The 25,555-nt window shown below is 40.2% G+C and overlaps 2 protein-coding genes across 2 annotated transcripts; both read right to left on the bottom strand.

Moving 5' to 3' along the window:
* Window positions 1–5,719: 5,719 nt before the first annotated feature.
* On the bottom strand, window positions 5,720–6,805 carry LOC141608760 (ATP-dependent DNA helicase pfh1-like). Its single transcript, XM_074428104.1, has one exon. It carries the CDS (start codon window positions 6,803–6,805, stop codon window positions 5,720–5,722), a length of 1,086 nt encoding a protein of 361 aa, XP_074284205.1.
* Window positions 6,806–7,492: 687 nt separating this feature from the next.
* Window positions 7,493–18,641, bottom strand: LOC141608758 (uncharacterized). The gene is made up of 5 exons (XM_074428103.1): window positions 18,547–18,641; window positions 18,401–18,471; window positions 17,427–18,308; window positions 16,847–17,323; window positions 7,493–8,439 (listed from the first exon to the last, which is right to left on the bottom strand). Exons 1-5 carry the CDS (start codon window positions 18,639–18,641, stop codon window positions 7,493–7,495), a joined length of 2,472 nt encoding a protein of 823 aa, XP_074284204.1.
* Window positions 18,642–25,555: the final 6,914 nt, after the last annotated feature.

The raw sequence follows: 25,555 nt of genomic DNA, 5'->3' as shown, positions 1-25,555 counted from the left end.
AGGTAATGTATCGACCAAGGAAGCAAGCTTATCACATTCGTCTTCTGAAAGATCATTCCAGGCTGACACTACGATTGGTTGATCAGTGCTGTTGCAAGCATGGTAGAGTAAGATAGCTAGTAATTTAGGCATTACGGTAACTTCATTTTTAAATTTCAAGGTTTACCCGTGATCAGTGATAACAATTTCTCTAACAGTGTTTTTGCGACCTTGTTTTGGGGGGACCTGGCGTGCAGCTGGTTCTACATATAGCAGTGTGCCAGCAACGTCTGTGATAGTCATCGTTAATGTTAATATACAGGTAGTAATATGTAAACAGGCACATGATTTATGCACATTAGAGGTTTACCAAATATGTCATAGGGGGTAGCTGTTTTGGGTACTTGATAAACGTTTTGGTATTCCGTAAGGAGGGTTTCAGGTGCAGTAATTAGCGGGCGGATTAGTGTTTGTTTCCCAAACCCCATTGTGTATGGCAACTCAGCAGGATCTCGCCTGTATTGGTCCTGCGTTGGCTTGATTGGGGCATTTGCAATTTCATAAACCCCATTGCACATGAGCGCCTCTTGGTGGGCTGCAACCTGATCCCCGAACAAAATGCCGCGCATTTTCTGCCCCTGCACAGGGAATTTCCAATCTTTTAAGCCTAATTTAAGCCGGCATATCCAGTACGACAAATTACTTAATTGTTGATGCGTAGTACCAACTGTAGTTGTTATTGTAAAGCAAACGCCTGGTCTTTATTATTTGGTTCATGCAAACACAGCTACAGACTTGCAAACACAATTAAATTAATGTCTTGACAAAACGTCTAAGTAAGTTGGACTTAAGGCCTGTATGTAAACCACAAGATGTAGGCAAAACCCATTTAAGTTGTCTAAGCAACTTCTTACACAAACAACAAATTAATAAACTATAATGAATAACACAGAGTAACATGGTTATAAACACGACGTACAAAGTATATGCAATATGAATTCAAGATTATCTTGCCTTATCATCTTGCAGAACCACCGTCTGGTAAAGCACATCTCTGGCAGATTTCTGAGCCTTACCTTTTTGCAAAACTTTAACCTTAACCCGATAATTTATACTGTTACTATTGAGTTCGTCTAAATATACTCTGCCTTCAGACATGATGGATAGTCCACTGCATAGAAAGAAACATTGTGGAAATGTAAGCAACGCGCAGCTAAATTAATTGCATAACGTTTGGCTATTTTGAAGTACATGGTTGGTTATCTGGCTGGTTTATCTGTCATTATTGTTTTTTTTTTAGAGTTTCTAAGCTCTATATTTTGTGTGTGTTTGCTGAATAATACAGACCTAACAAGCCATGAAAATTGGTCATACAACGGTGTAAATTAGACTTCAACTCAACTGCAATTGTTTCCCATCTGAGGTCAAATTACATACAAAATATACTACGGAGACTGTTCAATGTAATGCACTGGTTCAAAGGAGAACTCTATTGAGCACTATAATAGTTGTATAGCTACAGCTTATAAACAGAGCATCAAGGGAAGACTGAAAGTACCGTTAACATAATTTGATGTTACAGACAGTTTAATTAAAAAATAGGCTTAGTGTTTGCCCCTAAATATTATTAATTCCATTGTCTTATGACAATCTATAACATAATAATTAGACGGTTAATCACTGGAATTTGTGCTTGATAATTCTCATTTATTACAAAAGGCTAAAGTTTGTGCAAAAAAAACAAACCAAAACCAGACAACAGCAGGTAAAAGGAAAGTACAAGAAGTTACCTCTCAGCAAATAATATTTAGAATAGTCTGTGTTGGAAGGAAGGTGGTGATGCTTAAGTCAATCTTCCTAGTTAGTGTTGTTTTAAAAGTGTTTTAGAGTTTCTTTGATGAGGGCCATTATTGAGAAGTGGAAAGGTGTACTCTTTGATTGTATCTGCTTTTTAATGGGGGTGTGTGTGGCTGTTTCCTTGTACGGAAAATTCAGAGCTACAAATGCCCTATGGAGTGTTGGAGTGTATTAAGAAAGGGTTTGTTTGAGGGCAATTGTATACATGTGGTTGGTAAAGCTTTTGTATTTTTTTAATGATTTTTTTAGTTGTGAGAGTTTGATTTATCGGATATATTTATCTATTGGGTATTAATACTTTCAGCTAGTCTTTCTATAGACGGATATATCTGTCTATAGTTAAAGTTGGGTTAAATAGTTGGAAAGTAGTGACATTTTTGCTCCCCACTCTATTACTTATTGTTTGTCCTATTAGGAATGTGATATTGTATTTGCCCCGTATTTAGTTATAAACGGATATGTACTGTCTATAATGAGATTTTATATAATACTTTAGTGTGTTGTGAATGGGTAGATCCATTTGAAGTTGTACTCACATTTACCATAATAATCAAATATTCTCAACAAACTTTCTATACTTAACTTATTAACATGTGCCTTAAGGGCACATATTAAAAATTCCGATATATCATTACTTTTTAAGTTAAGAATTTTCTAAAATGTGTCCTTGTTAATAAGTCAATTAGGGAAGTTTTGGTGGAAATATATCATGAGAATTTAGAGATACAACTCATATTTACCATAATTAGTGATATAATTTTGAAAATCTTTCCGTACTGAACTTGTTTGTATATCCTTTTTTTTTTGTGTGTGTGTTTTTTAAAATAAAGTATGTAAATTGTAAACTTAAAACTGCTAAATTACAATAGTTCGTATATAATCTAATGAACTTTGTAAATGTGACTGTTGTTAAAACAAAGAAAAGCAGAACCGTGTAATATGCAGTTCGGATTTCAGTCTATATGGTTGATCGGTAGGGCATTACATTCATGGATAATTTATCATAAGCGCGTGTGCAGTTCTTTTCCGAGCATTTTTTTATGTCACGACTTTACTAATTCTGCAGACTCGAGCTAAATATCCTCGGTGTTGCGTAACAATATAATCAGACTAAATTAACAGACTGCCAGACAAAGTTGTGCGTAAAATCTACATTCTAAATTACGCGTAAAAGAAACTTCTGTTGCGCAAGTATGAATCTAATATAATGTAAGTATATTACGTTAATTCAAATCTCTAAAATTGAAATTATTGGACAATTGAAGTATATAGCTGAACCCAACTACAAATTGATGGACGAAATGTATAGAAACGCAAACTGCATTTTTTAAAGGTAATCATAACAGCAGCATAATTTCATATTTCAAAGTTTGAGATTAATACAGCTGTAGATGCAAACTTGGTCCTTATCAGCGAGTTCCGTTCCTTGTTTCCGCAATATGTAAGGGACCTTCCTACACATTGGTGTGCAGGTAAAGTACTTTGCATCCCTTTTTGTTGCCACCCATAGATACGGTCCGTGTCTTGGTTTGTACTCAGCAAAGAAATCTTGTCTGCTACGTCCTACTGCTTCAAATTTCTCTTGCAATTTGAATGCTAATCTGCATGATTCATCTTCACCTCCGAACTCAATGCAAACTATACCACTAAAATGTTCTGCCTTTGTGCAATTTGTAATGCTCAATGCTTCTATAGTATACCCATGGCTGTTGAGAATGCTTGGTAATGCTTCTAGATTTCTCGGTACATATCGTTCCCCTTCCATTTTTCCTGGGACATTAGCGATGATGCATGTGTATGGGTATACATATTGATCTCCCATTTCCTATATATTTTATATTTTGTTTCTGGTTGTTTTTGTGACCTTTATGCCTTTTGTTCGAGTTAATTCTGTATGTTATATATACTCTTAAGCATGAAATCTGAACAGTCAAATTTTCTGCCCAATTCATTGTACTTCTATTTTCAGATTGTATCTTTCAAAATTCCAGTCGTATTAGTTGTATCTGTTGGTTTGGTTGCCTGTTAGCATTTCCTATTAATTGATATTTCTAATATTTATACAATCCTATTTATTGGCTATTGAAAATTGTTTAATTCAAATACTGATTCATTGACCATCCCCTATTTCCGTGTTGCCTTATATATATTTTGTTATTCTGTTTTTGTTTTTGTGGCTTGTTTTTTAGCAATTGTTTTTATTATTTAAGTTGAACATTCTTTCTCAAATATCTGTTAGTATAAGTCTTTTTTTTGTTGTAATTTGTTAAATTTTTTTTAAATGGTAAACCAGGACTGAAAGATCTTTTTATGTCTGACATAGGATTTATTAAGTCCGTCTTTGTCATTTTGAATAATATTACGAATCGTTGATAATATAACGTGTCAATTATAAACTTATAGTTGCAGAAAGGCATATCATGGTGATAGTCGTCCACATGAATATAACATATTACCGAAGTGATTAGAAAAGAACAAGTATTAAGGACAATAATTACAAGAAAGCATAAGCAGGCCGAGTAACAGCATTGTACAGTGCAAGGTGTGACTATACTGATGTCAGCCAAAATTAACAAACAGCGTGTTAGCTTGATCACACCGTCTGTACTTGACTTCAGACGGCTATGCAAAATAAATTATAGCGTCCTTAAAAATGGAACACAGAGTTACATAGCATAATTAGTAATATGTGAAATTGCAGTTGATGATAAGCCATCAACCGTTCAGTGAAAAAGAGGTATTTGTGTTTTCGTAAACAATGGAATAGTGTTACATTTTTTTTTAAAACCATATATAGCAAATAAGCCAATAATGAGTATGGATATATGTAAATTGTAGTCATTGTCTCAAGTATACCCCTATAAAAGTATAGTACTATAAGAGTAGTTTTCAGAGTATGAATTTTGGGATTGTTTGAGATATCTTAATTAAAGTTTTGAGTAAGCACCAAGTTGGTAGGCAAATTTAAAGGTTAGAGAGAAGCCATATGTAAATTGTTTTCATGGACTTACTATGTTCGTTGTTTATAGACCACATTTGTTAACTTTTCAACTGATAAAGTGCATAAACTCGGAACTGAAACTTTCAAATTAAAGTAGTAAGCAAGTACAAATTAGTTGTGAAAATTAAAAGGGTTATAAAAATTGTGTCGGTAGGGACCTTGTAAATTTAAAGGATATTTTGTGATGGAAAATGTTATCTGACTACACATATAGACGGATAGTGTTTGTCTATAACGAGAATTTGTCTATAGCTAACTGTACATATATACGTACGATTGCGCATTGCTCTGTTCATGTTTTGACTATTTAGGATTAAATTACACTTGAATGAGGGTCCATTATAACCACTTGTTTGGGATTGGATAATGAAAAGCTACTTGCCAAAAAAGAATTACCATCAATCTTAGATCTCATATTTAATTTACATATAGCGGTAATACTTGTTCACATAAACCTTCTAGGAGAGCAGATTCTATTGTGGATGGTGTCGTAGTGACAAATTTTGAGCACATACAGCATTTGGTGCATCACAGTTATTTACAAGAATTTTCAGGATTCGCAAACAACTGATACCATTTGTGTGGCAAAATATAGTAGGTGGCACAAATGGCAGTTGTTTTGGCTTTTCATGACAAAAGAACGCTGTCTCGTTCAGAGTTCAGGTAAGACATTCATTACATGTTAGAACCACATGTAGTAAGCAATAGATAGTGTGCTGCAAATGTTGAATTCCAAATGAACAGCTTCAGTGTAGATTGTAGAGACAACCTGTTGGAAAATACAAGGAAAAACTGTAAATCCTTGCCGCACATAAATGTATATTGTTAATGTGTTCATAGACGTAACAGTCAGGTAGCAGAGTTTTCATCTGTAGTTTACCTTTAAGTAGTTGTTTCTGAAAGTATTCCAGCAAGGGATAAAGCTTCATATGACACGACATTCCTGACAAAGGATGCGGGTGCTGTTTCTGGTCCTGGTGCTGCAATCACTGTAACTTGTGCCGCCTTCCGTGCCCTTGATAGCGCCACATATAGCTGACCATGAGAAAAACACGGGCGTGGTAGGTACACAGCCACCTGACTTAAAGTTTGGCCCTGACACTTGTTAACAGTCATCGCAAAGCTCAGCTTTAATGGGAATTGGTTCCTTTGGAATTGAAAAGGATAGTTGGTTGAAGGTGCTGGGCGTAGCTTGATCCGCGGTATCAGCACACAGTCCCCTTTGTGTTGGCCAGTCATGATAACACATTCAATGGTGTTTGGCAAAAAACGCTTGCATATCAGGCGTGTGCCATTACATAGGCCAAATGATGGTTGGAGGTTCCGTATAAGAATAACAGGGCAATTTACTTTAAGAACAAGTTTGTGAGGACTCATTCCACCAGGATTCAATTTGTTGATGAACTCCGCAGGGTAAACTGCACATGTATCATCTAACATTGAATCGTAACTTGTGTAAGTTACTGCCTGGCCTGGGAATTGTTCAATTAGAGCATCATTAATAGCATCTACATCATCATTCAAAGGCGTTAGAATAGCTCGATTTGTAAAAAGGTTGGTGTCAAATGTACCCTGTGCTAATTCCGGAAATGTAAGGGCTGCCAATTCCCCAATTGGATTCGTATTTGCACAGTCCAGAACTCTGACAATCCCAGCTGGTAGTTCTATGCTCTCATATTCTTTTGTCTGCAACTCGCCGTTACCCAGTGCTAGTAGGAATTGTGCAAATTCAGGATCATCTTTAGCGCGGAGATTTTCAGTAAGGCTAAACTTAATTAGCGTAGGCCAGAGGTGTGAGCTGAACAAACTGGCTTCCACTATTTCCCGCTGTGACTTCCGAGGTAGAATTGGAAGTGTTTGCCGAAAATCCCCTCCGAACACAACAACTTTTCCCCCAAAAATTAGGTTGGAGTCACATAAGTCTCGAAGTAGATGGTCGAGAGACTCAATATTTTGCCGCTTAGACATTGACGCCTCATCCCAGATGATCAAGCTTGCTGCTCGGATCAACGCAGCTAGACTACTCTGTTTAGGAACGTCACATGCCAAAGATATGTCACATTCCAAAGGTATTTTGAACTGTGAATGGGTTGTTCGCCCGCTTTGGTATGTTAGCTGCGGCTATACACGAAGATCTTTGTTGGCAAAGCACAATTTCTCCCATCATGCGTACTTCAGCGTACAAAGCACTTTGTATAAGAAGGTTTTCCGGTGCCACCAGGCACCAGGCCCGTCAACAAAAAAAGCACCTGGTTTAGAGGTGCGTATATGTTCCATGATGGTGGAGAAGGCTTCCTTTTGTGCGTATTTAATGACTCTTTACACGAGTGCGGTCTTGAGGTATTGCGCATCCAAAGCGTCGACTATATCTCGTTGCGCCTTACATCATCATCGGTGCAAGTATCTAGGTGGTCCGATCCGAATTCCTTGAGTCTTGCCCATAGCTTCTAAGTACCTTTCGACCGCACGAGCTGTTAGTTGACTAACTTTCAGTGGGTCGTCTGGAAATTGAAAGCAAAAATCTTCTGACAATGATTCATAGTGTGTGCTCCATAACAAGGATGGGTCCTTTGGTTGTGCAAAAATCAGTAGCGTTGAGAAAAGGCGACGAATTGCGGTAGGCATCCGCATTGCACACGCCCGCCATACAAAGTTTCAAACATCCTCTTCTTCAGCGGCGACGTGGCGCAAAGCCGCCTCTTGGAACGTAGCACAGACGTAACCGTCTACTGTCTTCAAGTACTCAAATGATGTAGGACCTCGGATGTGTAGTAGCAAAAGCCTTAAAAAAAATCTTTCACCTTCGGCCGGTGCTACAAAAACAAGTCTTCCAATTGCTATCACTTTGTTTTTTCTCTTTTCCCAGGTTCTAGTCCCAGTATCCCAATGGTAGTGCTCCGTAAATTCCCCGTACAACAGTTTTGGACATCCTTTGCTTGCACTTTTCTTGAAAAACTCAGTTAGAGGTGTACGGCTTTTTTTCTCATCAGCAATCACATCAGCCAAGTTGTCGGTTGGCCTCAGACATATTGTCTGTTTGTTGGGTAGGTGCACTTGCAGAGGCATTACTGGGGGATACGTTTCAAATAGATCAAATCCAAATATTCGCCACGCTGCTTCGCATGGCGATACCCATCGGCCTGTTTGAAACTGCGTAATTTCATCTACTGGCTTTGGTTCCTCTCCTTCCGCTACACTAAAAGAGACTCTGTCGTGGCCTTTGTATATATACTTATATAAGTACTTTACTGCATGCATTGTTGAACAGACTTCAACATTAAGATGACAGTCAAATAGTGCTAATAAGTACGGGTTATAAGGAATAACCCATCTGTTGTCCAGAGTTTGTCTCCGTATAACCACAGTTTCACCTGTGTTGCGTCTCCTATAATCTGGATATCCAGAACCATTAACTGTGGTGTCAGGCGTGTAGGACTTTGGGAACTTGAATTTGCAATGCCCAAAAGTGTTTGGATGTTTCATACATGAACATTCAGGGTTAAGTTCGCCACAGGGACCATGCATCATATGCTTTAGGACAGACGCACGAAGGGAGGGATTAGCCATAGATGGTATCTCAGCACAGACAAACTTGTCAAAATCTGCCGGGCATTTCAGTCTATAACCATCTTTTAAAATGATCAGAAAGTGAACATGGGGCAGACCCCTTTTTTGGAATTCCACCACATAGACGTACGCGGCCACCTCTCCAAAGATTTGCTTGTCCACAATTTGTTTCTTAAGCGCCAGAAGCTTAGTGTAACACCCCCATACTCCAAGTGCCTTACCAGGACCACTCAGGTATGGAGACATCACCATCTCGGTTGCCCGAGGCATGATAATCAAATAGACAAAATAGAAACAACATTTATTATAAGTGCTTTAATGAAAAGTTACAATCCTCAAACCAACTGAAAGTACAATACATTATTCCAACTAACTGTTCTCAAATGAAATGTAAATCAAGACTAAACTACAGCGGAAGACTCTATCGTCATGTCGTGGCCATCCCCAGCTATCCAGTACCATCTCTATACCTGCTCAATATCCGCTCACCATCCCGAATGGATCACCGCGGGTTTTACAAAACAACACCGGGTCGATACTAATCACACAATCAAAATAGATAATAACAATAAGGCAAACAGACAATTTGAACTGTCACACATACACACAACACCAACTCCCATCATCATCTCAACACCGATCGCCCTTTGGACCCGACCCGCCCGATGGGGGACCGCAGCCGTTCCCACCTAAGCCCCGCTCATCGTACGAGCGATAACCCCGTATCATTAATGTGCACATCCCTTCGTGGCGGGTTCCACGAAGGCGAAACTAGGCGTGAGATCACTCCCGCAAGTGACCCCACTCAGCGAGAACGCATCTCGAGAACCATCACAACCAACCACAATCACAATCACAATCACAAACACAATCACAATCGATGACTAACTACAAAGACATCACCAATATCCCATTATGGGACTAATACTGAGTAGGAAATCCTACCTGGAAAGCAAACACGCAGACGATCTAAACAGCTGTCTCAAAACGGCTCCTCTACGAATTCTCCTCCTATCACACATAACACATAAAGGCTACCGATTACTTACTTACTCATAAAACCCCCAAATCCCAAATTAGGGTTTCATCAATCTTAACAAAACGGTATATAAATTATATTAAAAGCTTACCCTCGACGCAAGGAATCCAACGACACAACCTACGATGCAATCCGACCGTCTGAACTCCGGGAATTGTCAAGAACGCGATTAGGAAGAAGACAAGTTGCTTTCTCTCTTAAACAGGTTTTAGGTTTTGTAAAAAGTGATTTAGAATAAAGACGAATTGATTTAAATACCTTAATCGCGTAATTAACAAAACCCGAGAAAATTCCCCCGATAAACCGGACACTCGATCGAGTACCCAAGGTACTCGATCGAGTACCCCCCTACTCGATCGAGTGCCCCAGCTACTCGATCGAGTGCCCAACAGGTCAGAAACTATTTTATTCTGCAACATACCCTTACTCGACAGAGTAAGGGCTACTCGATAGAGTACCCCCAAGACCATAAATACGGAGTATTACAGTCTTCCCTCCTTAAAAGGAACTTCGTCCCCGAAGTTCAACCCATTACCAAACAAAGGTACCCCCATAAGCTTCCCGACTCGAAGGTCCAAAAATAAATACAACGTGAAACATGCTACTAACCCACTTATCCCGACAAACATACCGACACAACATACCGACACAACATAAACAAGAGGGTGTAAAAACTCTTAAAAACTCTCGCGATCACCTCCTACCCCCCTAAAAGAAACAAGGTTACGTCCTCGTAACCATACGTACCTGATCAAAAAGGAAAGGGTAACGCTCTTTCATGATATCCTCCGCCTCCCATGTAGCTTCCTCAGTCTCATGGTTAGACCAAAGGATCTTAAGCAAAACTGTCTCACCACTCCTGGTCTTTCTAACTTTTCGGTCTAGGATCTGCTTAGGCACCTCAAGGTACGATAAAGACTCATCCACTCTAAGCTCTCGCCTCCAACACATGCGACGGGTCACTCACATACTTCCAAAGCTGCGATACATGAAACACATTATGCACTCTCTCCAAAGCAGCCGGTAAAGCCAAACGATAAGCCACTTCCCCAACTCGCTCTAAGATCTCATAAGGCCCTATAAACTTCTGACTTAGCTTGCCTTTCTTCCCAAATCTCATAACTCCACGCATAGGAGACACTTTCAGAAGAACCTTGTCCCCAACCTGAAACTCTATGTCCCGACGATGTAGATCTGCATAGCTCTTCTGTCGATCCTGAGCTGCTCTCATCCGTTCCCTGGTCATTTTAATCTGTTCCACCATCTCATGTACCATCTCTGGTCCTAAAACCACTGCCTCTGCACTATCGTCCCAACAGATTGGACTCCTACATCTCCTCCCATACAAAGCTTCAAACGGTGCCATACCAATACTAGTGTGATAGCTGTTGTTGTAAGAAAACTCTATTAAATCCAACCTCTGCTCCCAGCTACCACCAAAATCCATCACACAAGCTCGCAACATATCCTCAAGAGTCTTGATTGTTCTCTCGTCTGCCCATCGTCGCAGGATGAAATGTGTACTCATCTTCAAAGTCTGTTCCCAACGATTCCGCAACTCCTTCCAAAACCTTGAGATAAACCTCGCATCTCTGTCAGACACTATGTCCTTAGGGACTCCATGTAACTTAAGCACGTTCTTTCGATAGGCCATAGCCAGTTGTGCCTTAGTCCATGTATCTTTCATTGGAACAAAGTGAGCTGACTTGGTCAAACGATCCACTATCACCCAAATCATATTGTTACCTTGTTGACTCTTAGGTAAACCCACAATAAAATCCATGGAAATGGATTCCCACTTCCATTCAGGCACCTCCAAAGACTGAACCTTACCTTGTGGTCTTCTCTGTTCCCCTTTAACTCTCTGGCATGTCAAACAACGGGACACAAACTCAGCTGTCTCTTTCTTCATCCCAGGCCACCAAAACGTTTTCTTCAGATCTTTGTAAAGCTTGTCTCCACCTGGATGAACTGAATATGGAGTGCAATGCGCTTCTGTCATGATTGTCTTTTTCAACTCCTCGTCATTAGGAACACACCACCTACCATCGAACCTCAAACTACCATCTGTATGTATCGAAAACCGGGACACTGTCCCTTTCTCTACTCCAGCTCTCCACTCCACTATCTTAGGATCCAAAGCCTGCTTATCCCGAATGTCATCATAAAACTCAAGTTGCATCTTTGTCATATCACTCATGGTATCTCCTTTCTGCATCATATGAATCCCAAAGCTCGCTACCTCATCTCTCAACCTCATCAAAGATAGAGCTGTACACAAGGAATGTATACTCTTCCTACTCAAAGCATCAGCAACAACATTGGCCTTTCCTTCATGGTAGATGATTTCCATGTCGTAGTCGCCAATCAGCTCCATCCACCTCCTCCGTCTCATGTTCGGCTCTTCGCGTGTAGATGTACTTGAGACTCTTGTGATCCGAAAATACCTTAAAGATTGCTCCATAAAGGTAGTGCCTCCAAATCTTGAGAGCAAACACCACTGCACCCAACTCCAGGTCATGAGTAGGGTAGTTCTCCTCATAAGGCTTCAACTGCCTAGAAGCATAGGCAATCACCTTACCATTCTGCATCAACACACATCCCAACCCATTCTTCGAAGCATCGGTATAAACCTCAAAATTCTCGCTCCCTTCAGCAATGCCAAGACGGGAGCGTGGTTAAACGCTCCTTTAAGGTTTGGAACGCCTTCTCACAACTCTCATCCCAACGAAACCTGTTCTCTTTCCTCATCAACGCTGTCATCGGTCTAGCTATCTTGGAGAAATCCTTCACAAACCGTCTGTAGTACCCTGCTAAACCCAAGAAACTCCTTACCTCTGCGACATTCTTCGGTGCTTCCCACTTTGTCACTGCCTCAATCTTCGCCGGATCCACAGCTACCCCATCTTTAGAGATTACATGCCCCAGAAAAGCAACTTTCTCCAACCAAAACTCACACTTAGACAACTTAGCATACAGCTCATGATCTCGCAAAGTTTGCAACACGATCCTCAGATGCTCCTCCTTAGTCTTAGAGTAGACTAGGATGTCATCGATAAACACTACTACGAACCGATCCAAGAAGCGTCTCAAGATCCTATTCATCAAATCCATAAACACCGCCGCGCATTGGACAACCCAAATGGCATCACCACATACTCATAATGGCCATACCTCGACGTGAAAGTTGTCTTCGGTATGTCCACATCTCTAATCTTCACCTGATGGTATCCCGATCTCAAATCGATCTTAGAAAAGACCGTTGCACCACTCAACTGATCAAACGGGTCATCTATCCTTGGCAAAGGATACTTGTTCTTTATCGTCACACGGTTCAGCTCCGGTAATCTATGCACTGACCTCAAACTCCCATCTTTCTTCTTCACGAACAAAGACTTGGTGCTCCCAAGGCGATACACTTGGTCTAATGTATCCCTTCTCTATCAAATCATCCAACCGCTTCCTAAGTTCCTCCATCTCCTTAGGACCCATACGGTACGGTGCCTTAGAGATTGGCCCCGTCCCCGGCTTCAACTCTACGGTGAAATCTATCTCCCTCCTCGGTGGCAACCCCGGAATCTCCTCCGGAAAGACATCGCATACTCCCCACCACCTTTGGTATCTCCTCAATCGCCGGGCTCTCTATCCGGTCATCTCTCACGTGGCACAAAATCAGAGGACATCCCTTCCTCAGATACGACTTCAAAGTGACAACTGCAATCAACTTAACTTTGGGTTTGACTAGAAACCCACGATAAGACACACTTACACCCTTAGGACCTCTTAGGGACACTCTCTTTTGATGACAGTCTATCTTAGCCTTATACTTCCCTAACCAATCCATCCCAACTATCATCTCAAAACCATTAAAAGGAAATTCTAACAAGTCTACAGGGAAATCGACTTGCCCCACTATCAAAGATACATCTCTAAACAACCTCCCACACGATACGGACTCACCAGAAGGTATGAAAACTTGCTCCCTAACGGACTCATATACTCTCAAACCCAACTGTTTTACATGACTCGAAGACACAAACGACTGAGAAGCCCCCGAATCAAATAAAACAAACGTAGGAATACCATTAACAAGGAATGTACCGGTGATAACGTGCGCATCCTCCTCAGCTGCCTTCTTGTCCATCATGAACAACTTCACATCGGTCTTCCGCCCACCTCCCCGGACAAGATTAGGCGATGCGGTCGGCTTAGCACCCGACCCTTGATTGTTGTTGTTGTTGTTCATCGGTGTCTTCTGATAAGAATTACCGCCGTTGCGGTTGCCTCCATTTTGATAGCTCTGACCTCCCCGGTTTGGCCATGATCCAGCTGGTCTGTTGCTCGCAAAGCTCTGTGCAGGTCTCTGAAAAGATCTCGGTGCGCTCGTGCACTCATGCCTCTTGTGGCCTACGCCACCACAACCAAAGCAGTCACTCCCCAACTATTACTCACACTCCCACGACCTCGCCCAAAGGAAGTTCCAAAGACTAAACCCGAACAGGAAGAAAATCCCTTAGATTGATTGTGGTTGCCTTTCTTGTAATTAGATTGGCCACCACCCTCGCTCTCCGACTTCCTCTTCTCTCCACCAGACCTCTCCTGAGCCATCTCCACTAGTCTCTCAGCTCTCCCAGCCCTCTCATATGCTTCCTTCACATCAGTGAGGACTCCCACGGGTAACTTATCCATAATTTTCGTGGTTAGTCCACTCTCAAACCTCAAAGCCAAATTCTCATCACTCAAACCCATGTCCTCAGCATATCTAGATTTCTCATTGAACTGTCTGTAGTACTCACCACGAGACATCTCCGATCATCTTAAACTTATCAAACTCCTCCTCAACTTACTCCTCACATGTTCGTACGAACTCCTTCCTCACATGACCCCCTACGAAACTCCTCCCAAGGTATAGCAGGTAACCCCTGGTTGGTATACATCTCCTTGGCACTCACTTTCACGGAATCCCACCACTTGCCAGCTGCCTCCCTCAGATAGAATGCAGCCTGATCCACTCTCATCTCATCCGGACAGCGAACTAAATCCAGTATGTTCTCCATCTCCCTCAGCCAACTATCAAGGTGGTTAGGCTCCTCAACTCCCTTGTACTCCTTCGGGTTAAACCTCGCGATATAGAGGCTGACTTTAGCATGGTCAACCTCCTTCTCCTTACTCTTGTCCTTGTCCTCATTCACTCTCTTGGGGTCTGTAAGAGCGTCTTGATGTTCCAACATTTTAACGATGTCATCCGTAGTCATAACCTCAGCTCTCGCGTACAAAGCGTTTCTCTTGGGCGGCATCTTGAAGCTATAGAAGAAAGGGATAAACATAAACACGCGTACTAATCCTCAAAACACGAACACGCGTTGCCCAGAACCCACTCGATCGAGTATCCAAACCCACTCGATCGAGTAACGGGCTACTCGATCGAGTGCCCCCATGTACTCGATCGAGTACCCAAACTCCGAACCAAACAGGACCTTCGATCTCTAACCCACTCGATCGAGTATCTAGGCTACTCGATCGAGTGACCCTCTACTCGATCGAGTACCCCTAGTTACTCGATCGAGTGCCCCAAAACTCGATTCGGTCCAAAATCGTGAAACCTATCCGATCGAGTTAGTCTCACTCGATCAAGTATCACTATTACGTAAAAGCTACCCGCATATTACGTCACACACTAACATGATAACTTTATAAAATCACATTACATCATAACATTCATGCTTATTAATTGCCACGTTATAAAACATTCCATCATGCTATCAACAATGTTGGTATATATATATCATCACCTTCCTTTCATCTCATCAACTTTCAATTTAAACATCCATCCATCATCACATTCCATCACATTGTTACACAAGTTACTAAGCACACACATGACTCAACACATATTTACCCCACGTGACCGGTTCAAAGCTGTAGGGCGACCCCTTGCGACTTTAGGACGTCTCCCAAGCCTTTGCACTAGCTCCTACAACTTTTACCCCGGGTTCATTTTAATTGACTCCCTATGTTCATTAAGTTCATTGGTTACAGGTTTCAGGATCGTCGCTCTGATACCATTTGTAACACCCCCATACTCCAAGTGCCTTACCAGGACCACTCAGGTATGGAGACATCACCATCTCGGTTGCCCGAGGCATGATAATCAAATAGACAAAATAGAAACAACATTTATTATAAGTGCTTTAATGAAAAGTTACAATCCTCAAACCAATCGAAAGTACAATACATTATTCCAACTAACTGTTTCTCAAATGAAATGTAAATCAAGACTAAACTACACGGAAGACTCTATCGTCATGTCGTGGCCATCCCTGACTATCGAGTACCATCTCTATACCGCTCAATATCTGCTCACCATCCCCGAATGGATCACCGCAGTTTTACAAAACAACACCGGGGTCAGTACTAATCACACAATCAAAATAGATAATAACAATAAGGCAAAAGACAATTGAAATCACACATACACACACAACACCAACTCCCATCATCATCTCAACACCGACCGTCCTTTGGACTAGCCCGCCAGTGGGGGACCGCATTGCCGTTCCCACCTAAGCCCCGCTCATCGTACGAGCGATAACCCTGTATCATTAATGTGCACATCCCTTCTGTGGCGGGTTCCACAGAAGGCGAAACTAGGGCGTGAGATCACTCCCGCAAGTGACCCCACTCAGCCGAGAACGCATCTCGAGAACCATCACAACCAACCACAATCACAATCACAATCACAAACACAATCACAATCGAACACTAACTACCAAGACATCACCAATATCCCATTATGGGACTAATACTGAGTAGGAAATCCTACCTGGAAAGCAAACACGCAGACGATCTAAACAGCTGTCTCAAAACGGCTCCTCTACGAATTCTCCTCCTATCACACATAACACATAAAGGCTACCGATTACTTACTTACTCATAAAACCCCCAAATCCCAAATTAGGGTTTCATCAATCTTAACAAAACGGTATATAAATTATATTAAAAGCTTACCCTCGACGCAAGGAATCCAACGACACAACCTACGATGCAATCCGACCGTCTGAACTCCGGGAATTGTCAAGAACGCGATTAGGAAGAAGACAAGTTGCTTTCTCTCTTAAACAGGTTTTAGGTTTTGTAAAAAGTGATTTAGAATAAAGACGAATTGATTTAAATACCTTAATCGCGTAATTAACAAAACCCGAGAAAATTCCCCCGATAAACCGGACACTCGATCGAGTACCCAAGGTACTCGATCGAGTACCCCCCTACTCGATCGAGTGCCCCAGCTACTCGATCGAGTGCCCAACAGGTCAGAAACTATTTTATTCTGCAACATACCCTTACTCGACAGAGTAAGGGCTACTCGATAGAGTACCCCCAAGACCATAAATACGGAGTATTACACTTAGCACGGAATACTCTTGCTACCAAGTCTGGTCTATTTTGAGCCTCTTCACCTGGGGCAAGGTGATTCTTAATTTCGGGCCAGTTCGCATTGCACGTCATGGTGACAAACAGATCAGGTTTCCCAAACCTATGCACAAGAGCCATTGAATTTAAATATCTTTTTTTCATGTCCCGAGGGCCCCCTAAAAAGGTTGGTGGCAAGATTACCCGTTTGCCAATGTTTGCTGCACGATACTCGCCCGTTCCCACAGTATCAATTATCCCCTGGTATAATTCAGCCCTTATAGTTTCCTGATTGTTCCGAAAATAATCTAGCCTGGTATTTTCTATTTTAACATACATGTCCACCACGTACTGTTGGAAGGATCGGCCTGTCCTAAGCAGCATGTTTCCTGGACGGTTTTGCAACTTGTAGCAGTAATATCGGCGGCACGAAATTACCTTGTCCTTTGGACCATGAGCCTGGTCTAAACCTGTTATATGGACAAACAAAGAGTTATTTTAGATTCCACTTGTAATAACACTAACTGAGTTATAATAAAAAATTAAATAAGATATGTTTGTAAGTTGACATACGGTTAGATTCATCTTCCAACAAGTCCGCGACGGTTAGGTTAAGTTCAGATGGTATTATGTTATGAGCACCCACTCCTCCTTGGGTCAGCTGTGGGGTTATTTTTCGAAGGCCTTGCACCCATCCACATTCCCCATAAGGGAAAAGTAATGGGTACTGCAAAGGATCATAGCAGCCATAGTAGTGCATTATTCGATGAGTCTGGTTATCCTTTGCAGTTACAGTTATGTGTGGGGTGCTAGATTCGCTAGACGAAGAACTATCCGTCCAAATAACAGCTACCTCATCAGACGTGGGTGCATTATACACTCGTTGGTCTAGGACAGTATTTCTATGGATTCTAATTTGGGTATTGTCATCAATGGGTAATTCTCTAAGGGCTCGGAAAAAGCGTGCGTAAGGATTGTTCTGGGTAATTTGTATAAGGGTGTTTACAATATCTCCCCTTACCTCTGGGAAGCATCCAGTACGATTCAACGCTTCATGCTGCCCATCATAGAAGTATAGTTGTAGATACTTTGGTTTTCCATTATTGGGCAGCAGTGTGGGTATGTTATGATAGATTTGGCCATGAAGTTGAAAGACGTAAATACCTTTCTGAGTGGATGCTACATAATCACCAGCAAATGAGCTGAATGCAAAGAGGTTGTTGTACATTCTGGAGTACTTCCGGAAATGAACTGCATCCTCATCCGGGGAGGTGTATAATCGCACTAATGTAGGCGGGTATGCATTTGTAGGCAAATGTATTGCTCCATCAGCACAGCAGAACGTTGGCGATTCATATGCAATCTTTACTGCGTTGCATTTTATGCAAATAATACCTTGTGGGAGTTTCAACTTGTCTGTAGGTAATGGGTTAAGCACGTGGGCTGCAGGTAACCCTGCATAATAAGAGGTTCTAAATGAGTTAATAGAGTCGTTGCTTATAACAATTTGGAAGTAAAATACACGCCATAATGATAATGTAACTTACTTGCTTGACGATTAATCTGGGTCCTCTTTTGTCGTTTAGGACGCGGTGGCGGAGGTGTTTCAGGTACATTGCTGCAAGCAACAGGAACTGAGTTGATACTTTACTTTGTTATAACACCCCCCGAAATTGTAGATTGCAAACAATACCTGATTCCAGAGTGGTCGGTGTTTAGAAATGTTGTTCTAGATCTTGTTCGTCGCATAACTGGCATAGATGAAGGGGTGGACGTAGGCCAATACATTTTTGGGTCGTGGCTTGTTGACGAGCTACATTCCTGTTTCCGAAAAATTACAAGTTAGTATCTGTATACACGCAAATTCTAGGGACTTGACAGGTTTATTGAAAAAAATTATTCAAGAAATGCTTGCAACTATAAGTTAGGGTATAACAGTTATGTGTGTTGGTTTATTTGATAGGAACAAGATTTTATGCGATTAGCTTCACATTGATTATTTGAAGGACTAAATGTCAAATGTTAGAAACCTAACTAAGGAAAACATGTTTACTGAGTACCGCATAGCAGACGGACGCAACTATGGTGCCCCGTATCAGCCTAGGCTGTTTAGCCGAAATTCCTTAAATAGACCACTGTTTACGTTTTTACATTTTACGCCTTGGGATTATAAAAGCACCGCTACTTTAGAAGGGGTAGCTTCCCGATCAATTAATATTAACACTGGCTATTTCAAGCATTATATGTCCTATAATACGTTTCCCTTTACATACGCTGTTGCAGCTCACGTGTTGGATTTAGCCCGTTTTCTTCTTTATTTTATGTTCGTGTTATTCCCATTATTAGCTGTTGGTGCCCTTGTTTTTTGTAATTTTTTTCCATCATAAGTAATTCCTGAAGTTTTCCTGTGTGTTACAGGAAAAGAAACTGCGAGCCGGACAATTCGGCTTTTTTTTTTTGGTGTTTTTTTCTTGTTTTTTGTTTTTTTAAAAAAAAAAAAAAAGAGAGAGAAAAACATAACTTTACAACTGAGTAGAAGTGGTGCTTCATAGAGTTCAGACAAAAGACATTAAAATAGTACCGAAACATAGGTTCAGCTAATATACATAAACACTATTACAGTGCCAAAATGTTACAAGTTAATCCTTAATTATCAGGGTTCCGAAAATATAGTATTAGTGCTTTTCTGAGCTTCCCACACAAAATGTCTGTTGCTAAGACAGTTCCGAACCACCCTTTTATCTTTATAAGCGAGGATTTTAACAGTAGATGCACTTATGCCTTCTTGAAACGGTCAAACATCGCTTCCACATCATTCGAAACCCTAAAATAGCGGGGGGGCTTTGCTCGTGCAGGGCGCACGTGTGCCTTATGCGTGCAAGTTTCACACAATTTAATTTTTTTAGGTGGAGGAGGGGGGCCGTTAGGCCGAGGGATCTGAAAAGCAGAAGCACGTGGTGTGGTAGCACCTTCCTCAAGAAGTAAACATGATGGGTCAAACTCCTCTTCTATGCCTGTGAGGCGTGCTTTAATAGCCAAGTAAGTTTCTCGCTCTAGTGCTGAATTGAGGGCAACACGATTGGTGACAGGAGTATCATAGTTTGCATCTATGATTTCAAGGTTTAATATTGGCGTGACATATTCAATAACCTTCTTGGCTACGTCATTTTTTGCACACTCAGGAAAGTTGAAGCAAGCACTCACCATGTCTTTCTTACCAGCCACCAACCCTGGGAGGGACACAATAATAAATGCAGTATACCTTTCTTTCCCATGCCTGAGGGTATCAAGTGTTGTACAGTGAACTGGGAACTTTTGGTTTAGAAGCCTCAATAGGGATACACAATCTAGACTTACAATTTTGGGAGTTCCAGATATAGCAGGTGGGGGATCTTCATTTAGTGGGGTGTTTCTATGGCCTTTCATAAGCTCTTCTAACTCTTTTTTTTTCAATCTATACAGGCCGCCCAACCTGTGCATCACTTCTCTCTTTGTGTGGGTGAAATCCTTAACTGTCACATTGTATTTGGTCATGATATCGCGTACGATAGCCTCGCATAGCAAAGATGCTCACACGATTCTTCGGTGTTAAGGCTGGACCACCAACGTATATTAAGGCTCTTGTTTCACCTTCGGGCGAACGAAAGGTACACACTATTACTGGTCCCATTAACATAACGATATTCAGGGCTCGAGAAACGTAGACATTCTGCTATTTGCTCAATCAAGGGTTGGAAAGGAATAACAACTTGTGTAGGTGCAGGCCCTATTACCTGTAATTTCAGTATATTTCTGGTTAGTAAGCCTCGGTACTGACGGCATATTAATCATTGTTCGAAGTACTCGTTGGGAAGAGGGCTGTGTGGTGTGGTGTTTGACGTTACTTTCCAAATGAATGCGTTAGTGGACTTCAGCTGAACCCAAAAGTGTGACTATACGTAGATTTAAAAGTAAATCAACAATACCAAACGCTAAAACCTTAGATTTAGGATTCACTTACATATTTTTCAGACAGTTTATTTATGAAGAAGTTATTTTACATTACCAAACATCGATTTACTTTTCGCATATTTCAAAGGTGCAGATTACACATTATCAAAATCAGGTAATTATCGTGTTAGTACACTAAACTATTAGCACTAATAAAATTATAGTAGTGTATGAATACACCAAGAGACGGTCTCAAATAATTATTTCAACCAAGTGTATGTAATTCACATACACATATATTTCTAACTGATTATTCAATACCTCATTAATATTTCTAACTCACATACACATATAAAATCATAGGACATAACAGAATAGTATCAGATATGGCAACAAAACTTTGTATTCCATCAAACAATTATTTTTTTGGCTAGAGGTTTCCCATATAAAAGCACATCATATTGTATTTACCTAAGACATCTTATCTTTTTTTTTCTTATCATCTAGTATGCACCATAAATAGAAATACAAAGTCAGAAACATGCACATATTGAGATAACAAGGCATAAAAAGTGCACGTTATGAGTGAAATAGGCAAGCAGATGGACATCATGACATAACCACAATGGCCTACAGAGCCGCTAAATGCAACATTTTAAGTTAGCGTATGGAGAGGATGTGCAGAATTTATATTTCATATAAACATATGCAATGCAAATGTATTAACATTAACAGAAGTTACCTTTGCTAAGGCTGAGGACGACGGTAGGGTGTGTACTTCTGCATCACTTATGGTACCTTCTATTGGGTCAGTTAGACTCATTGTGTTCCCTTGGTATTTAGTCACTGAGGTTTTACTAATTTAGCAAGTATACACATACATATATATATTAATATAAGAGCACATTGGTTGTTGTAAGTAAGTATTATAATATATTATTAAAACAAGTACAATTACTACTCCTAAATTAAACGCAAATCTATAATTATCCAAGACAGATAAGTCGCGTTTGGTAGGTACTTTTTAAAAACAGTTTAGTTCGTCTCTAATTAAAACATCTAGTTAGTAGCACAAAAGTTTCCGGTTATACCTGTTGTACCTTCTAATTCCCTTTTTTTTTAGTGCCTGATTGTGTGGGTTTGCGTGTGTTTTTTTTTTTGGTCCTTTTTTGTTGTTGTTTTTGTTTTTTAAACCTATTTCTTTTTTTTTTTTTGTGTTTTTTTTTTTTTTTTTTTTTTAATTTTTTTTTTTTTTTAGAACTCGTATTCGTAGTGTGGCACTATTAGTCGTATTTCCGAAATGCAACTTTAATTTTAGATTGTTAAGCCTTTTTTTTTTGCAATTAAGTGTACCAATTAATTTTAGGGCCACGGTAGTGTCCGCCTGGATGCCCATGTTCCTCCTTTTTGCTGTTATTTATTTATCGTGAGATGCCAAAAATAGTGTCACGTAAATCAATTAATTCACCACCGGTAGCAAATACATTCAATATGATTTTGCTAACGAGCGTGATTTTATACCTATGAAGGGCAAGTCGCATTAAAGTGTTTTAAACTTTGTCTCATATGTTTACATAATCTTTGTAGTGGCTTTCCGCAAAAACCCTAAACAAATTATATTCCCGGCATACGTAAGCTCTATTTCATTTTACTGCTGCTACATATATACTTACTTTGATATAAATGTATACTTGTAGCTAAACTAATTACTCCCTCCGTCCCGGTCATTTGTTGTCCTTTCGTTTTGGCACAAAGACCAAGAAAAGAGGAAATGACCAATTACTAAATGACATGTGGATGAAATTGAGTATGAATGATCAAATTGTTCATCAAATGCAATCCTAAAATAGAAAGGACAACAAATGATTGAGACACCCCAAAATGGAAAAGGACAACAAATGACCGGGACAGAGGGAGTACTTTTCACAACATGTTTAGTTAGAATATAGGGAAGTTATAGTAACTGAATGCATAGTTAAAAGAATTATTGGTATGACATCATACCAGCTGCATCATTCTCACCCCTATTTCATGGTAAACTTTAAAAATTATTGCAAACCACACATTTCTTAACACATTTCCGGGGATTGTGTTTTCTATGTGGACTGTTATGTGACAATGCTAAGGTATGGCCACTGTACGTCCTTAGTTGCTGCATTGTTTTTTTTTTTGGCGTGTGTTTGGGAATGTAGTTAGGTTCTAATTACCGCTGTCCTTTCACGGTTAGCCTTTCTCTCGGACTTTCCTGTTTATGTGGTACTACATTGCAAGGTGAACCCACCCCTGCTAATGTAGTAGTGCATATATATTTCTTGGTTCGAACAGCTAATTACTCATGCATTTTACACCGCAAATCCTTCCTGCGACACATCCTATTTGGAAACAATGCAGTTTACTGTAACTGTCCGATATGTAATAGCTAGATGCAGTTAGTTTATGGGTTCAAAGGATAGGTAATGAGTGTATAATAAGTAAGCATTACTTCGGAAACACGATTAAGGCGTTTAATTTCCTCTATCTGCAAAACCTAGTTGGAAAGGCTTTTAGTTACAACAAGTATCAAACAGGTAGTCCCAGGTAATTGGGTTTGACGCTAGTTAAAATGTTGAAATTTATATTGAGCTAATGAAGTCTACATGAAGGCTTTCTCTCTAAAATGAAACTGCTATCAAAGCACCCTACTTAAGACTTTGCAACAGCGTGATAAATACGATTATAGTCATGCACCGTTCAGCTGTGTTTTTTTTCCAGGCCAATTCTAGTGACATGGGATGCCATAAGACTCACACTGCGCACCAATGACTATGATACCCGGCGAAATGCACACCTTGTAAAATCACCCATATAGGGCTTGTGTTGCAGCACATTTAAGACAGTAATTATACACAGCATTAACATGGTTAGATTAATGGCAGTTAGACAGATTTCTAAGACGCATACCTCAGTAGGCAATGGCATTTGAACTATGTGCCTGAGGTATCTACTTAAGCTATATTGCATTAAGCGAGGCGTACTATGTTCTCAGTGTACTTAAGGCTGTTAACAGGATTTCATCGATAATATGTTAAGGGTATGTAATGTTTAGAATAACCAACACAAGCAGCTGTTCTCTAATTCAGTTGTAAAGGGGCAGCTAAGACAATGCTCAAAGGACAAACTCATATTGGATACCAACCATACACTCGCAATGCTCTGCACATCAGCCCTAATGCGCAAGTAATCCAAACATGCAAACGCTAAGTGTAACACGCCATTAAGTCGGACTCAAAAGGTATATTGTAATAATCGCTAATGTTCATGTATAAAGTGTCTATAAGAACAAAAGGCAGCCTAAACAACCCAAACACAATAACCCTACGGCCTCTAAACTGAGATTAACAACATACCTGAAATTTGCAAGCTGCACATTTCATAGCATTTGGAACATAAACATGTGTGGTCTTAACATTTGCCTGTAATATGTAGGATCGTAATCTTTGGATCTTTGGTATGCCTAGAACACCACACCTTATTATATGCCTGTTAATCGAGAAACACACATACTTACGTTGGCATTTGTAATAGGGGTAACACTTAGGTTTGGTCTTTAAAACATATTAGAGAAACTGCAACACAGAAAAGTAAACAACAAGGGACAATCAAGTGACCAATACTTTGGGAAATTGCCTAGCAGTTTTCAACCATTTTTAAGGAGGCTATTTTTTCACCCAAGTCATTCCAGTTGCAAAATGTAAACACACAAAATACAGATAGAAAGTGCATCCTATTGCACTTATAGATACTTGTCATAATTTACAGGTAGCACTAATGCACATACACCATAGTAAGAGTGCAAATACACCATTAGCCTCCTTCTTAACCCAAAAGCCACACTTAGTCTTGTCAGGCACGCCAAAATCATGTTAGTAGTAACCTAACAATCTGAATCGTAGTAACCGTCACTACCAGATTCTTCCTCAGACCACATAGGGTACTCCTCCTCAACTAGTGGTTCCTCTTCTAGAAGACGGTGGACTTCATATTTTGCCTGTATAGTAGGATAGTCCCTGCACACACAGAACATCTTCACCACCTTTTGGCCCCTCTGAACTGTAATTAAACCACGTACATTTTCTGAAAACAGCTGCCTCTGATAATCCACAAGGACCTTGGATGTATCAGTACCCACCAGGAACATTTCTGCCCAACGCTTGCAAACTTCTGCAAGGCTTCTCTTATCAGGCTTTGAGAGCCTATTAAATATATTAGACATCACCAGCTCTAAACCAAGTATCTGATGGTGCCCTGTCTCACCATTTTCCGGAATAGCCTTTTCTATAGCAGCTTGCACAAAGATATCACCAGAAGTAAAGGTCGCTTGCTTCCATCCAACATATTGATCAATAAAGTCTTCTTTGTCCCGTTGATCTTCGAAGAAAGGGCGAGTGCATACAAAATCTTCCATATTAGTGAAATAGTATTGATGTTTTTGTTTTGTTCTTTCTTTTATTTTTAATTTTTACTGCAGTTTTGTGATCAAGAGGAGGTAGTAATGAAGAGTAAACCGTTTAGCACTCTATTACGGTTTTATAGTAGAAAATTAACAAGCAACTTGAGTACTTGACGTTTCAGCTTTCAAATCAAACAGGGAAGGTGAACAGTTATGTCGTGTCAATTTGCTTTGCATTTATGATCAGGCACTTAATTTTCTGTTATAACACATCATTATAGACCTTTTTTTTTTGTATACCATTATTAATGGATATTGTTTTTTAGTTCATTATTTTTTTTGG

Source organism: Silene latifolia, chromosome 10, assembly GCF_048544455.1.
Source record: "Silene latifolia isolate original U9 population chromosome 10, ASM4854445v1, whole genome shotgun sequence".
NCBI classification, from domain to species: Eukaryota; Viridiplantae; Streptophyta; class Magnoliopsida; order Caryophyllales; family Caryophyllaceae; genus Silene; species Silene latifolia.
This window is presented reverse-complemented; position numbering and strand designations above follow the sequence as displayed.